The sequence below is a fragment of the Papio anubis genome, chromosome 1 (genome assembly GCF_008728515.1).
Source record: "Papio anubis isolate 15944 chromosome 1, Panubis1.0, whole genome shotgun sequence".
Classification (NCBI taxonomy): domain Eukaryota; kingdom Metazoa; phylum Chordata; class Mammalia; order Primates; family Cercopithecidae; genus Papio; species Papio anubis.
The window spans coordinates 205,922,517-205,938,821 of NC_044976.1; the positions used below are offsets into that span (position 1 = coordinate 205,922,517).

At 45.6% G+C, this 16,305-nt stretch overlaps 1 protein-coding gene and 1 pseudogene across 5 annotated transcripts in view; both read left to right on the plus strand.

Moving 5' to 3' along the window:
• Positions 1-13,728, plus strand: part of EDARADD (EDAR associated death domain) — a 124,715-nt gene extending 110,987 nt beyond the window's left edge. For 3 of the 4 annotated variants that reach the window (XM_031659738.1, XM_021931670.2, XM_003893727.5), the window contains one exon: positions 11,054-11,759. In XM_031659738.1, the coding sequence (XP_031515598.1) occupies positions 11,054-11,436 (383 nt within the window). In that variant the 3' untranslated portion in view covers positions 11,437-11,759. Of the gene's footprint in view, positions 1-11,053 lie in introns of all 4 variants that reach the window. The other variant, XM_003893726.5, reaches the window with a different exon arrangement.
• LOC103880607 lies at positions 11,929-13,744 on the plus strand (annotated as a pseudogene). Its single transcript, XR_641733.4, has one exon. The product of XR_641733.4 is annotated as an alpha-enolase pseudogene (transcript).
• The last annotated feature ends 2,561 nt before the right edge of the window (positions 13,745-16,305 follow it).

The following is a 16,305-nucleotide window of genomic DNA, read 5'->3' on the forward strand; positions in this document are numbered from 1 at the left end:
AAGTTGCCAATATAAAATGTTTACTCTCTAATGGTTTTGAACGAACTCAAGACCTGGTTATCCTGGGGAGCATCCTTACAAATGACCTGAGAGCTAACAGTCCTCTTGCAGCAGTGGAGGGAGACACTCCCGTAGCAGTCACTCTCCAAAAGCCAGAGGGTGCAAGATGAAAGGGCACCTTCCCTGCAGGGAGGCACATTAAGTCAGTCTGTGAACCGCTGCCAACATCCTGACTGGAGCCATTTCTACGCCTAACTAATCATGACGTGTGTGCATTGTGAATCTTGTTCCAATTCACAATTAACTGTTAATTGACCCATATTTTATAACCCGCCAGCCACAAACTTATGAGTTAGATACAGACACTACCAGTCACTTATTTTTTTTAACAGTTGTTTTAAATGACATTAATGAGCATGCTTGATTCCTGAACTCTTCTTTACAGTATAATTTTAAAATATTTGAGTGAGAAACGATGGAGAGGCGGAGGGTGGGGGGAGAAATGTCCCATGGAAAACCACTTATCAGGTTGTGAGTGTGGAGAAGCACTGCGTATCCAAGACCTCTTAACCATCAACAGACATGGCGTCTCACAAAGAGAGGTGGGTGTAATTCCAAAACCTAATTTTGGCAGGCGCTCCTGACTAAATACTTAATCTGGAGATGTCTTCAAGGCCGGTGGAGGTTTTCAGTCCTGGCTGCACATTAGAAGTCCCAAGGGAGCTTTAAAAAATTCCCGTGTCCTCCCTGCATCCCAGACTAATTAATCAGGATCTCCGAGGGTGGGACCACACATCAGGGTTTTGTAAATTTCCCTGGGGGATTGGTAGGGTGGGGGGTTGGGGGGGGTCCATCCTATGACCAAGGTTGGGAACCACTGCTTTTTAAAAGACTGTTGGTTTGGTTTTTTGTTTTGTTTTGTTTTGTTTTGTTTTGTTTGAGACGGGTTCTTGCTCTGTCGCCCAGGCTGGAGTGCAGTGGCGCGATCTCAGCTCACTGCAGCCTCCACCTCCTGGGCTCAAGCGATTCTCCTGAAAAAGGCTGTTGGTTATTAATGCTTCCCCACAGCTATGCTATTCATTGTTGCATGCTTCTTACCATGTGCTAGGATGGGGGCTTTAAAGGATTACCTCATCTAATCCTCACAACCACCGTGTGAGAGGTGTCATTATCCCTGTTCAGAGAGTGAGACGGGGGCTTAGCAAGCTCAGTAACCTGTCCAAGTCGCACATCTGTGCGGGGTTAGCTGCCTCCAAAGCTCATGCCGTTAATCTCCATGGTACACAGTGTCCTCTCCATAGCAATCTTGCAGCTGCCTGGTTAACACCAAAAACACTTGCGTCAGCTGGTTTGAAAACTTCTCGATAGAGAACTCTTCTTGGGCTGCTAAGAAGCCTAATTTCTCATTTGATTTTTTTCTTGAACTGTCACACTCCTCATTCATTTGATGTATTCATCAGATATTTATTGGGCACCTGCTGTGTGCCTGGTGTGCAGCAGTGACACCAGACATCCAAAGACCTTTTCCTCTTAGATCTTATATTCTAGTTGGGAGAGACAGACAATAAACACAGAATCAGTAAGTCATTTTATATGGTGGTAGGTGCCTTGAGGAAGATAAGCCAGGTTAATGGGATTAAGCCTGGTAGGGGGAGGGTGCCACTTTAGCTGGGAAGGGGCAGTGAGACCCGAACAATGCAAAGGACCCAGCCCGTGGAGATCTAAGACAGGAGGATGCCAGGGACAGGAACTCGCTGGGGCAAACGCCCTGAGGCTGGACCGAGCTCAGTGTTCTAGGATGGGTGTGGGCAGTGAGGAGCAGCAGAAGAGGTGCGCTGAGAGATGGCCTGGGGCCTCTTTCTTCCCCTGCCTCCTTCAAAAAATAAAACTAGCTGGATGTGGTGGCTCACACCTGTAATCCCAACAATTTGGGAAGCTGAGGTGGGTGGATTACTTGAGTCCAGGAGTTCAAGACTAGCCTGGGCAACATAGTGAGACCCCTGTTTCTACCAAAAATATAAGAAAATTAGCTGGGCCTGGTGGTGTGCACCTGTGGTCCCAGCTACTCAGGAAGCTGAACCCGGGAGGTGGAGGCTGCAGTGAGCCATGATTGTGCCACTGTACTCCAGCCTGGGTGACAGAGTGAGACTCTGTCTCTAAATAAATAAATAAATAAATCTAAAACCTAATATCTTGGAGTGCAGTAGCACGATCATGGCTCACTGCAGCCTCAATCTCCTGGGCTAAGCGAGCTTCCCCTTCAGCCTCCTAAGTAGCTGGGACTATAGGCGTGCACCACCACACCTGACTAATCAAAACCGAACATCTTTAAAGAACATTGGCATAAGACTTGGCAAAAATGGCATCTTGTCCCTCATCTCATTTAGTCCAAGAGATACAGGCAATACTGCCATCTCCATTTTATAGATGAGGAGATGAGGAGTCTGACATTCCTAGAGGTTCAATGCCCTGAGACATCAAGCCCTGAGGAAGTTGGAGCATTGGGATTTGAAGAGCACCATCCAAAAAGACCCAGAATCAGGATGATTTGGGATTATGCTTGTCAAGGACTCAGGGCAGGGCTACCATACGTTAGGCACAAGAATTTTGATAGTGATAATTACTGTGTTAATTGTCACTTCATCATGACAGTTACTCTGATGACAAGGAACCTGACCCTTCTTCACCTGACAAATGTTTTCTTCTTTTGAGCCACTGCTCAAACTAGACTGACCAAGAGTAGACCTTCGGGGCTTTGGCCTTTAAAACAGGAAGTCAACATAAATGACTTGACATGGCTTCATTCTTGCTTTGCACAAGTGGAAAATATACAGGTCGAGAGTCAAAACATGGCAAATGGGGATCCCAATTATTAGCGAATCTAAGTGAATTTTTATGTATAATTAATTTTTCAACAACCCTCTCTTCTCCTCAAACCTAGAATTAATCCATCTTTTGTATTTTAAGGCCAATTCTGCAGTATTTTCCATCAGTATCTATTTACTGCTAGCAGATATCAGCTACATTCTTTCTCCTTTAGTAGAAGTTCCCTCTTTAGGTATTAAGATTCATTAAGTGACAATAACAAATCTACTTTGTCCCCCAGGGACAATACACAGTTCTCATTCATTTGTTCATTTAGCAGATAATTTTTGAATTTCCACTGTATAGCAACCCTGGGCTTGTTATTTGAGAAGCATCAAATAATAATCTCATTTTTTGACTGGGTGCGATGGCTCACACCTGTAATCCCAGCACTTCGGGAGGCCAGGGCAGGTGGATCACTTGAGGTTGGGCATTTGAGACCAGCCTGGCCAACATGGTGAAACCCTGTCTTTATTAAAAATACAAAAATTAGACAGGTGTGGTAGCAGGCGCCTGTCATCCCAGCTACTCGGGAGGGTGAGGCAGGAGAATCGCTTGAACCTGGGAGGCAGAGCTTGCAGTGAGCCAAGATCACCCCATTGCACTCCAGCCTGGGCGATAAGAGCGAGACTCCGTCTCAAAAATAAAATAAAATAAATAATCTCGTTTTTCTCCATTTCTGATAAGGATTTATTTGGTCTGAAGTCTTTCTCTCCCCTCTCTAAGGCATTACCCAGTTTAACCTTTCATGTATAATATATATGCTAGTAATTTAAAGTATAGCAGGACAAAATGTATTTGATAGGAAAAAACCTTGTTTGCTCTGTGTTAAGTCCTCCAGAGAGCTAATTAGAGTTTGTAATTCTAAAAGGCAGCTATAGATTCATTTATATTAGCAGTCCATGTAGATTCCAATTAAGGAAATGGTTTGTCACTTGTGTTATTGAAAACACACACAGGGCGAGCGTGGTGGCTCATGCTGGTAATCCCAGCGCTTTGGGAGGCTGAGGCAGGCGGATCATGAGGTCAGGAGTTTGAGATCAGCCTGGCCAACATGGTGAAACCCCGTCTCTACTACAAATACAAAAAAAATTAGCTGGGAGTAGTGGCAGGCACCTGTAATTTCAGCTAGGTTGGAATGCTGAGGTGGGAGAATCGCTTGAACCCAGGAGGTGGAGGTTGCAGTGAGCCGAGATGGCACCATTGCACTCCAGCTTGGGCAACAAGGGCAAGACTCCATCTCAAAAAAAAGAAAGAAAACACACACAAACAAAAACTTTAGTAGATCTTTTGGCATATCATTTTTTAAAATAAACTGGTAATGGTCGATATGATTGTTCAAAGAAATAAGAGCTTTTCATACACTCAGTTTAAAGGAACTTTCTAGACCAGGCGCGGTGGCCCATGCCTGTAATCCCAGCACTTTGGGAGGCCGAGGCGGGTAGATCACCTGAGGTAAAGAGTTCAAGATCAGCCTGGCCAACGTGGTGAAACCCTGTCTCTACTAAAAAAATACAAAAATTAGCCGGGCATGGTGGCTGGTGCCTGTAATCTCAGCAACTCGGGAGGCTGAGGCAGGAGAATGGTTGGAACCTGGGAGGCAGAAGTTGCAGTGAGCTGAGATCGTGCCATTGCACTCCAGCCCGAGCTGACAACAGCGACACTGTCTCAAAAATAAATAAATAAATAAATAAATAAATAAATAAATAAATAAATAAAGGAGCCTGATGGAAACTTTCTCATGTTTTTTCCTTCTTGACGGTAACATTGCCAACACTAACTCTTACAAAGACAAGACAAGAAAGGGAACTTGAGACACCATTACATATAATTCTGGACCTAGCAGTTTAAATCCTTATTTCTTTATGACATTAAAAAATGTCTATTTTAGGCCAGGCACAGTGGCTCACACCTGTAATCCCAGCACTTTGGGAGGCTGAGGGAGGTGGATTGCTTCAGCCCAGGAGTTCAAGACCAGCCTGGGGAGCATTGTGAGACCCCTGTCCCTACAACAATTTTTTTTTTTTTTTTGAGATGGAGTTTCGCTCATGTTGCCCAGGCTGGAGTGCAGTGGCATGGTCTCAACTCACCGCAACCTCTGCCTCCCAGGTTTAAGCAATTCTCCTGCCTCAGCCTCCCAAGTAGTTGGGATGACAGGCATGTGCCACCATGCCCAGTTAATTTTTATATTTTTAGTAGAGATGGGGTTTCTCCATGTTGGTCAGACTGGTCTCGAACTCCCAACCTCAGGTGATCTGCCCCCCTCGGCCTCCTAAAGTACTGGGATTACAAGCATGAGCCATATCGCCCAGCCTACAGAAAGTTTTTTTTTTTTTTTTGAGATGGAGTCTCGCTCTGTCGCCCAGGCTGGAGTGCAGTGGCCGGATCTCAGCTCACTGCAAGCTCCGCCTCCCGGGTTCACGCCATTCTCCTGCCTCAGCCTCCCGAGTAGCTAGGACTACAGGCGCCCGCCACCTCACCCGGCTAGTTCTTTTTTTTTGTATTTTTAGTAGAGACGGGGTTTCACCGTGTTAGCCAGGATGGTCTCGATCTCCTGACCTCGTGATCCGCCCATCTCGGCCTCCCAAAGTGCTGGGATTACAGGCTTGAGCCACCGCGCCCGGCCCAGAAAGTTTTAAAAAATCAAAAAACTAGTTGGGTGTGGTGGTGCATGCCAACTACTCGGGAGGCTGAGGCAGGAGGATTGCTTGAGCCCATGAGGTGGAGGCTACAGTGAGCCATGATTGCAGCACTGCACTCCAGCCTGGGCCACAGAACAAGACCCTGTCTCAAAAATACATATAGTATTCAAATAAACACAATAATTATAGAAAATTGGAAAATATCCATACGCAAAAAAAAAAAAAAAAAAATAGTCACCTGTGTTCTCATCACCCAGAATTAACCATTGTTAACATTTTTGTTATAGATCCTTCCAAACTTTTCTCCATGCTTGTGATTGTATTTATAATACATGATTTACGGGGATATAAATGAATTATTTGTCATTTTAAGAATTGCATTATAGCCAGGCACAATGGCTCACGCCTGTAATCCCAGTACTTTGGGAGGCCACAGTGAGCAGATAATGAGGTCAGGAGATTGAGACCATCCTGGCTAACACAGTGAAACTCCGTCTCTACTAAAAATATAAAAAATTACCCGGGCGTGGTGGCGGGCGCCTGTAGTCCCAGCTACTCGGGAGGCTGAGGCAGGAGCAGAGATGCCTGTCTGTTCTCAGGATTTTAAGGTGTTGCATGGAAATAAGAAAACTGTACAGTATTTCTCACTACAAGGCGGGGTCAGGAGATGCAAACAAAATGATGTGGGGGTTCCAAGTGAGGTGGAATTCCAGACAGCGGCCGGGAAGACTTCATGGCAAGGGGGAATCCGAGTGGGTTTTCTAGGATGGGTAAAGTTCATTAGAGGAAGAGAAGTGCCATAGAGGAAGTTCGGTGAGAAGGAGAGGGAAGACATTCTGATCACGAAGGAAACACTGATAAGGCATGGAGATAGAAAAAAATAAGGCCTGATTTTTTAACCTATCACTTTTTAAGAACCTTTAAAAAGAGATTTTTAAAACGAATACTTGGCGCTGACAAAGGTGAAATGACTGGGCGTGGTGGCTCACACCTGTAATCTTGGCACCTTGGGAGGCCAAGAGGGGAGATCACCTGAGGTCAGGAGTTTGAGACCAGCCTGGCCAACATGGTGAAACTCCATCTCTACTAAAAATATAGAAAGTAGACGAGTGTGATGGCGGGTGCCTGAAATCCCAACTACTCAGGAGGCTGAGGCAGGAGAATTCCTTGAACTCAAGAGGCAGAGGTTGCTGTGAGCTGAGATTGTGCCACTGCACTCCAGCCTGGATGACAGGACGAGACTGTCTCAAAAAAAGAAAAAAAAGAAAGAAAAGAAAAAAATTCATACTGTAAACTGGTACAGCCTTTCTTTCTGGAGAGCAATTTGGGGCACATGCACCAGTAGCCTTAGAAGGCTCATTCTTTTGACTTAATTATCCTGTTAGTGGTGAGATGATTAAAGATGCAGCCAAAATTTATGTGAAAGGTATGCATCACATCTTCACTCAGTCAGGAGAATTGGGGAAAACCTAACCGTTAATAGTTTATCCAAAATTCATATATATAAAATATATACGTGTATATATGTATGTATATATGTATTATATATGTGTGTACATATACGTATTCTACATGTGTATATATGTATTATATGTGTGTATTATATATTATATACGTATATATACATATTATATGTGTATATATGTATATTATATGTGTGTGTGTATATATATACACACGTGTGTGTGTGTGTGTGTGTGTGTATATATTCCAAATTTTCTACACTGAGATTAGATTAGGGATTTTGACAGTCCCACTCTGTTACCCAGGCTGGAGTGCAATGGCACAGTCATAGTTCATTATAACCTGGAACTCCTCGGTTCAAGCAATCCTCCTGCCTCAGCCTCCCAAGCAGCTGGGACTGCAGGTGCACACCATCACACTCAGCCAATTTTTAAAATTTTTTTGTGGAGATGGAGGTCTTGCTGTGTTTCCCAGGCTCATCTTGAACTCCTGGCCTTAAGCAATCTTCCTGCCTTAGTTTCCCAAAGCACCGGAACTGTGGGCAGAAGCCACTGTACCCAGCCAGTGTTTTTTTTTTTAAATTTAATTAAACTTTAAAAAAGAAAATGCAGGGAATTGAGTAGTCCAGTTTGGTTGAGCACAAGTTATATTGAGGCAGTCATGGAAAATAAAACAGGAAGAGAGCATGGGGAGCATGGAGTGGAAGGCTGGGACTTGGTAACTGGACAGATACAGAAAAGAAAGTCTAAGCACCCCAGCGAAGCTTAAGTGTACATAGGGAAGTTCAGGTATTCTTAAAAGGTGCACAGAGAGAATTTTTGTTTTTTTTGAGACAGGTTCTCACTTTGTTGCCCAGGTTGGATGGCAGCGGTGCAGTCACGGCTCGGTGGAGTCACGGCTCACTGCCGCCTCAACCTCCTAAGCTCAAGCAATCCGCTCACCTCAGCCTCCCACGAAGCTGAGACCACAGGCATGCGCCAGCACACCCAGCTAATTTTTAGTGTTTTTTTTTTGAGACAGGGTTCCACTATGTTGCACTGGCTGATTTCGAACTATTGGGCTCAAGTGATCCTCCTGCCTCAGCCTTCCAAATGGCTGGGATTACAAGTGTGAGCCACTGTGACTGGCCAGGGAGAAATTTTTTTTTCCCAGGGTGCTTTTTACTTTTTCTTTTTTAATTTCCATAGTTTATTGAGGAATAGGTGGTATTTGGTTACATGAGTAAGTTCTTTAGTGGTGATTTATGAGATTTTGGTGCACCCATAACCTGAGCAGTATAGACTGCACCCGATTTGTATATTTTATCCTTCACCCCCTTCCTACCTTTTCCCCCTGAGTCCCCAAAGTCCATTGTATCATTCTTATGCCTTTGCGTCCTCATAGCTTCACTTCCACTTATGAGTGAGAACATACGATGTTTGGTTTTCCATTCCTGAGTTACTTCACTTAAAACAATAGTCTTACTGGGCACAGTGGCTCACGCCTGTAATCCCGGCACTTTGGGAGTCTGAGGCGGGCAGATCACAAGGTTGGGAGATCAAGACCGTCCTGGCTAACACGGTGAAACCCTGTCTCTACTAAAAATACAAAAAATTAGCCAGGCGTGATGGCAGGTGCCTGTAGTCCCAGCTACTCGGGAGGCTGAGGCAGGAGAATGGCGCGAACCCGGGAGGCAGAGCTTGCAGTGAGCCGAGTTCGCGCCACTGCACTCCAGCCTGGGTGACAGAAGGAGACTTCATCTCAAAAAAAAAAGAATAATAGTCTCAAATTCCATCCAGGTTACTGCAAATGCCGTTAATTAATTCCTTTTTATGGATAAATAGTATTTCATCATATATATATAAAATCAATGAGTGGATAAAGAAAATGTGATATATATATCACATTTATCACATATATCATATATATATATCACATTTTCTTTATCCACTCATTGATTTTCACGTAGTTCTAATCGTAGAATTCATACATTTTTTTCTATCTTGCATTTTTCCCATAACATCACAAACATTTTCTAGGTTGCCATATTGTCTTCATAGTTACTTGAATAATATTCCATCAAGTAGTACAATCATTTATTTCACGAGTCCCCTAACTTTAGACATTTTGGTTGTTTTTGAAACTCAATAATGTAAATAACACTGTGATAACCATGTTTATGTAAATGCATATTTTGGATTATCTCCTTAGGATGGATTCCCAGGAGTTACATTAATAGGTCAAAGAGTATGAGCATATTTTCATGGCTCTTGTTTTATTGCCTTTGAATTTCCACTGGCCTCAAGATTGCTGGTTTGCTCCCTTATGATCACCAGAGTTACTCCCTCTGTCCAAATTCTTTACCTTCCCAAACTGGGAAGGCCATGACTCAACGTCATATATATAGTAAAGGCTATTATAACCTTCCCCAGAATTTTCCAAGCCAGTGGCCTTTCCAAGCAAAGGCCACTTTCCAAGCAAAGTGGCCTTTGGCTATTAAAATCTGAATTCAGAGGGCTCGTGAGACTCAGTGTTGTTGTAGAATTTAAGCTGCTTAATTTGCCATGTTGTTTAGACACCACTTAATACTTTATTACAAATGACTTGTCCACACCTCTCACCTACAAACTTTGTCCTCCTACTAACATGCCTCCTGCTCGTCAAATGAGGCTGCAGTTGAGTCTTTAAGATTCAGTGGGAAGGCGGCTCTTCCTCTGGTGTGGGCGCATGCTCTTCATGCTGAAGCTCAGCTGAAAAGCCTCCTGCTGGGTTTTCCGCCTCTTTCCCTCCCACCGCACACACCCCAGGGTGTTGGCGCCACTTCAAAGGGAGCCTATGGGTGAAGAAAGCACAGGTAAAGGCAGAGGGCTGATAAGGGGGCCGTAAATTTAAAAAGTAAGATTTCTGGCACTATCAACTATCGCTTGTTTTCAAATATGCATATGGAGTGGATATTCCAGTTTTCATGTCTGCGTTGTTTTTGTTTTTTTTTTTTAAAAAGATCTTTCAAAGAAATGTGCAGTTTTGTACACGCTGACATGGTGTGTTTGGTGTTAAACTGTCAGGGCTGACTGGTCACTTGGAAGGAGCAAGGGCTGAGGTGCATGCAAGTGTGGGCTGGTTACTCACGGGCACTGCATGCAGGTGTGGGCTGGTTACTCACGGGCACTGCAGACCTTTGTGCCTCGGGAGAGTTCTGTTTGCTGGAGCCCTTATTCTGGCCAGCAGTGTCACAGATGCACACTGTAAGACATAGACAGTCTTGGAAAGAAAGGCTTTAAAAATTCCTACTCCTTCCAGCAAAGCAACCCATCTTTGGCTATGAAGAATAACACAGCCAGGTGCAGTGGCTCATGCCTGTAATCCCAGCACTTTGGGAGGTCAAGCTGGGCAGATCACTTGAGCCTAGGAGTTCAAGATCAGCCTGGGAAACATGGTGAAACCCCATCTCTACCAAAAAAAAGCCAGTTTTGGTGGTACATGCCTATAGTCCCAGGTACTCGGGAGGCTGAGGTGGGAGGATCACCTGAGCCTGGAAGGTGGAGGTTGCAGTGAGCCAAGATCATGCCACTGCACTGCAGCCTGAGCAACAGGGTGACACCCTGTATCAAAAAAAAAAAAAAAAGAAGAAGAAAAGAAAAGAAAAAAAGAGTAACACATTATTAGAAATGAGCATTCTTAGGCCAGGCACAGCGGCTCACACCTGTAATCCCAGCACTTTGGGAGGCCGAGGCAGGCAGATCACGAAGTCAGGAGATCGAGACCATCCTGGCTAACACGGTGAAACCCCATCTTTGCTAAAAATACAAAAAATTAGCCGAGCGCAGTGGCAGCGCCTGTAGTCCCAGCTGCTCAGGAAGCTGAGGCAGGAGAATGGCATGAACCCGGGAGGCGGAGCTTGCAGTGAGCTGAGATCACGCCACTGCACTCCAGCCTGGGCAACAGAGCGAGACTCCATCTCAAAAAAAAAAAGAAATGAGAATTCTGAAATAGTCTTCCATATGATGCTTTTGACAATTCAGCAGGAATATAAAGGATGTAAGAAATGAATGCATATGTTAGGCCTCTTGTTGACCTGTGGACTAAATTGTTTCTCCCTGCAGAGATCAGCAAGGACAACTCCTGCAAAGAAAACTGTACTTGTTCCTCCTGCTTGCTCCGGGCCCCCACCATCAGTGACTTGCTCAATGATCAGGACTTACTAGATGTGATCAGGATAAAGCTGGATCCGTGTCACCCAACGGTGAAAAACTGGAGGAATTTTGCAAGCAAATGGGGGATGTCCTATGATGAATTGTGCTTCCTGGAGCAGAGGCCACAGAGCCCCACCTTGGAGTTCCTGCTGCGGAACAGTCAGAGGACGGTGGGCCAGCTGATGGAGCTCTGCAGGCTCTACCACAGGGCCGACGTGGAGAAGGTTCTGCGCAGGTGGGTGGACGAGGAGTGGCCCAAGCGGGAGCGTGGACACCCCTCCAGGCACTTCTAGAGCTCTTCTTCTTCCTTCATTGGCCTCTCCGGACGTTGAAACAACCACAGGTGAAGAAGGAATGCGAATCTGTTCTTTTGTAGGAATTTAGTATGAGGACGTGGAACGGTGGACACTGGTTTTCCCCAAAGCTGGTAGTTTTGTGGAGGGGTAGCTTGTTTCGGTGGTGGATCTCTGTTTGTTTAGTTTTGCACATCTGTTTTAATTTAATATTCAAATCTGGAATTAGGAAAGCATATTTTCTAGTATCCGCTAAGGGCCAAAGTCCTGCAGTCGGAATGGATTCATGCCATGATGAAAATAAAATTATCCTCTCCCTGAAATATGGCTAAAGATTTAAATAGGTCCTGAGACTGCTGATAGGCCCAGACATACCCACAGCACTATATGTAACATCTCTTCCTGATCAGTGCCATTCCCACGGTTTCAAAGAAAACAGCAATGAGGAATGCTCACCTCAGTGTCTGCAGCACCCTCCACGTCTCTCCTAGGCGATGAGACCCAGTGGCTAGAAATTCACCATGTCTATTCTCAAGATCCATGCCAGGGAGATCTTTGACTCTTGTGGGAATCCCACTATTGAGGTTGATCTCTTGACCTCAAAAAGTCTCTTCAGAGCTGCTGTGCCCAGTGGTGCTTCAACTGGTATCTGTGCGGTCCTAGAACTCCAGGACAATAATAAGACTCACCATATGGGGAAGGGTGTCTCAAAGGCTGTTGTGTACATCAATAAAACTATTGCACCTGCCCTGGTTAGAAAAAAACTGGACGTCACAGAACAAGAGAAGACTGACCAACTGATGATCGAGATGGATGGAACAGAAAATAAATCTCAATTTGTGGGAACGCTATTCTGGGGTTTCCCTCGCCGCCTGCAAAGCTGGCGCTGTTGTGAAGGGGGTTCCCCTGTACCACCACATTGCCGACTTGCCTGGCAACCCCAGAGTCGTCTTGCCAGTCCTGGTGTTCAGTGTCATCAATGGCAGTTCTCATGCTGGCAACAAGCTGGCCATGCAGGAGTTCATGGTCCTCCCAGTCGGTGTGGCAAACTTCAGGAAGCCATGCCCAGTGGAGCAGAGGTTTACCACAACCTGAAGAATGTCATCAAGGAGAAATAAGGGAAAGATGCCACCAGCGTGGGGGATGGAGGCGCATTTGCTGCCAACATCCTGGAGAATAAAGAAGGCCTGGAGCTGCTGAAGACTGCGATTGGGAAAGCTGGCTACACTGATAAGGTGATCATCGGCATGGACGCAGCGGCCTCCGAGTTCTTCAGGTCTGGGAAGTATGACCTGGAATTCAGGTCTCCCGATGACCCCATAAGGTACATCTCACCTGACCATCTGGCTGATCTGTCCAAGTCCTGCATCAAAAACTACCCAGTGGTGTCTGTCAAAGATCCCTTTGACCAGGATGACTGGGGAGCTTGGCAGAAGTTCACAGCCAGTGCAGGAATCCAGGTAGTGAGGGATGGTCTCACAGTGACCAGCCCAAAGAGGACGGCCGAGGCGGTGAATGAGAAGGCGTGCAGCTGCCTCCTGCTCAAAGTGAACCAGATTTGCTCCATGACTGAGTCCCTCCGGGCGTGCAAGCTGGCCCAGGCCAGTGGTTGGGGTGTCATGGTGTCTCATCGTTCTGGGGAGACTGAAAATACTTTCATTGCTGACCTGGTGGTGGGGCTGTGCCCTGGCAGCTCAAGACTGGTGCCCCTTGCTGATCTGAGCACTTGGCCAAGTACAACCAGCTCCTCAGAACTGAAGAGGAGCTTGGCAGCAAGGCTAAGTTTGCTGGCAGGAACTTCAGAAACCCCCCAGCCAACTAAGCTGTGGGCAGGCAAGCCCTTCAGTCACCTGGTGGCTAATTAGACCCCTCGTGTCAGCTCGGGCAGCCGAAGGCCCCTGACCAACGTTTGTAGGGGCTGCTGCTAGTGAGCTCCCCTCGCCCACCGCCGTGGAGTTTGCACCGCTTCTTTAGAACTTCTACAGAAGCAGGTTGCAGTGAGCCGAGATCATGCCACGGCACTCCAGTCTGGTGACAGAGCGAGACTCCATCTCAAAAAAAAAAAAAAAAAAAAAAAAGAACTTCTACAGAAGCCAAGCTCCCTGGAGCCCTGTTGGCAGCTCTAACTTTGCAGTCATGTAATTGGCCCAAATCATTGTTTTTCTCGCCTCACTTTCCACCAAGTGTCTGGAGCCACATGACCCTCCGGTGTCATCTCCAGGGTGGCCACAGGCAAGATCCCCAGTGATTTTGTGCTCAAAATAAAAAGCCTCAGTGACTCATGAGAAAAAAGAAAAAAAAAAAAAAACAGCAATGAGAAGTGACCCTGTCTTGTTGGTTTATTACTTTTTTTGTTATAAAGTACTTTGGTGAATTAACAGGATGCTGTTACTCTTGAAAACACCTGCCCCATCTTTTTTATGCAAATATGTTTACAATATGTGGACTATCAGTAATGTCATTTGCTCAAATATTTTTTAAAGACCTGCAGAAACTGATGGTTATTGGGGAAACAGTCAGGAAGCAGCGAGGTAATCAAGGCCATGGGAATAGTGTTTGACAAAGAGAGTACTCCAAATCCCCTTTGGTTACTCGGGACTTTAAAAAAGAGAGTACTCCATCACACCTGTAATCCCAGCACTTTGGGAGGCCGAGGCGGGCAGATCATGAGGTCAGGAGATCGAGACCATCCTGGCTAACATGGTGAAACCCCGTCTCTACTGAAAATACAAAAAATTAGCCGGGCGTCATGGCATGCGCCTATAGTCCCAGCTACTTGGGAGGCTGAGGCTTGAACCCGGGAGGCGGAGCTTGCAGTGAGCAGAGATCACACCACTGCACTCCAGCCTGGGCAACAGCGTGAGACTCTGTCTCAAAAAAAAAAAAAAAAAAGACTCCAAATCCCCTTTGGTTACCCGGGACTTTAAAAAATGTAATGTGATAGTTAGGCTGGGCGTGGTTGCTCATGCCTGTAATCCCAGCACTTTCAGAGGTGGAGGTGGGTGGATCACTTGAGGTCAGGAGTTTGAGACTAGCCTGGCCAACATGGCGAAACCCCGTCTCTACTAAAAATACAAAAATCAGCCAGGCGTCGTGGCAGGCGCCTGTAATCCCAGCTCCTTGGGAAATTGAGGCACTAGAATTGCTTGAACCCAGGAGGCAGAGGTTGCAGTGAGCCGAGATCACGCCACTGCACTCCAGCCTAGGCAACAGAGCGAGACTCCATCTCAAAAAAAAAAAAATTGTAATAATAATAATAATTTAATGTAATACTTACTTTTTCATCCTTTGTGTAAGGCTGAGTGCTTCACCCCTAAAATAAAGCTCAGTTAAGAAATACATGAAAATCCAGTAACCTATTGGTGAAATGTAACCACTTCCAGCTTCTACTAGCCCAGCTTAAAACAGTACCTCATCACACTACACAGCGGTTTAGCCAAGAAGAGGGAGTCTTCATGTGGACGCTGGGAGGGAAGGGATTCCTTCAAATCCAAACTTTAAAGGATTTTAAACAAACGAAACATTTGGTTCAAATTTGTTATTGGAAAGATCAGATTTTCTAGGTAATTTGGGGGAGAAAAGATAAAAGGCAAAGCCTTGCTTTGACTGACAATTCCATGAAAGTGCTATTTGGTTTTGGTTATGGGCTTAGAAAATTGAGACACTTAGTTCAATTTGGAAGGATTCTGTGTAAGTCCCTGATTAAAATAAGCAAAAATGATGAATAACACTGATTCAGTACAACCGAAAGATTAGGATTAACTCAAAAGAAAGTTATTTTCTAAACCACCATGTTTTTTTCCACTGACAATTACAGTGGTTTTCATTAGGTTGCTAGCACATGAAGTCAGCCTCACCATCAATTGTAAACTCTACACCAGCAAAATCTATTATAGAGACATACTTCTCACTTCTAATTTAGTGCTCATCTCACCCAGCTCATCTTCTCTTGTCAGATTTATGAGATAAATGTCAGATTTATCACCAGATATATTGAAAATAACAGCCAGTAATAAAATGTTGAGATTTTAAAAAATAGATTCTTTGGCAAATTGGTGTCCCGTGAGGCAATTATTAAACATTTTTGTCAGCCAGGTTCCGGGCACTGTACAGAAGCCGTTAGGTGTTCTCGCCATCTACGAATTGGATTTGATGTATCACATTCTCATTAAACTACGTGTGACACATTCTCATTTATTAGCCCAGAGTTTACTGTGGGGAAATGGAAGAGGACAGTCCTTTTTTACCTGTTAGAGAAGTGGGATTTAAAAGGCTGTGGTTGTTTAGTGTTGGTGGTAGCAGACCCCAGCAGTCTGATGCGCTGCACCACTTCTATCTGCCACCGCCTGGGGATGCAAAGAATGGATCTCAGGGTGACAATCTTCTTGCGCACGACTGCCTGGCCAAGTGCCTCCAGAAAGCTCCTTCCTTCCCCCATCTCCACCCAGGCCCACTTGTCACCTGAGCTTAACACCAGCCTGCACAGTCTGTGGCCACCATACAGGCAGTGGGAGAGGGAAAGGGGAGGAGGGTGGGAGGAAAAACCCCTTTCTATACCTCTCCTCATCTGTTCTTTCCTCCTCCCACCTCTGGGCCTCCACCCCCCGCAAACAGAGACAGAAAAGATGGAAGAACAGGTGGGACCTGCACCCACCCTCCAAAGCCTTCATCCTGGTGGAGGGGGATGGGAAGGTTTATCTCATTTCAAGAGACTCCTCCACCTCAGACTGACAAAAGGGCAGAGGCCTGGCAAGAAGAAAGGGCACCCTGGGGAAGAAGGGCATTGAAATAGCACCTGCGGCTGGGCGCGGTGGCTCATGCCTGTAATTCCAGCACTTTGGGAGGCCGAGGCAGGTGGATCACGAGGTC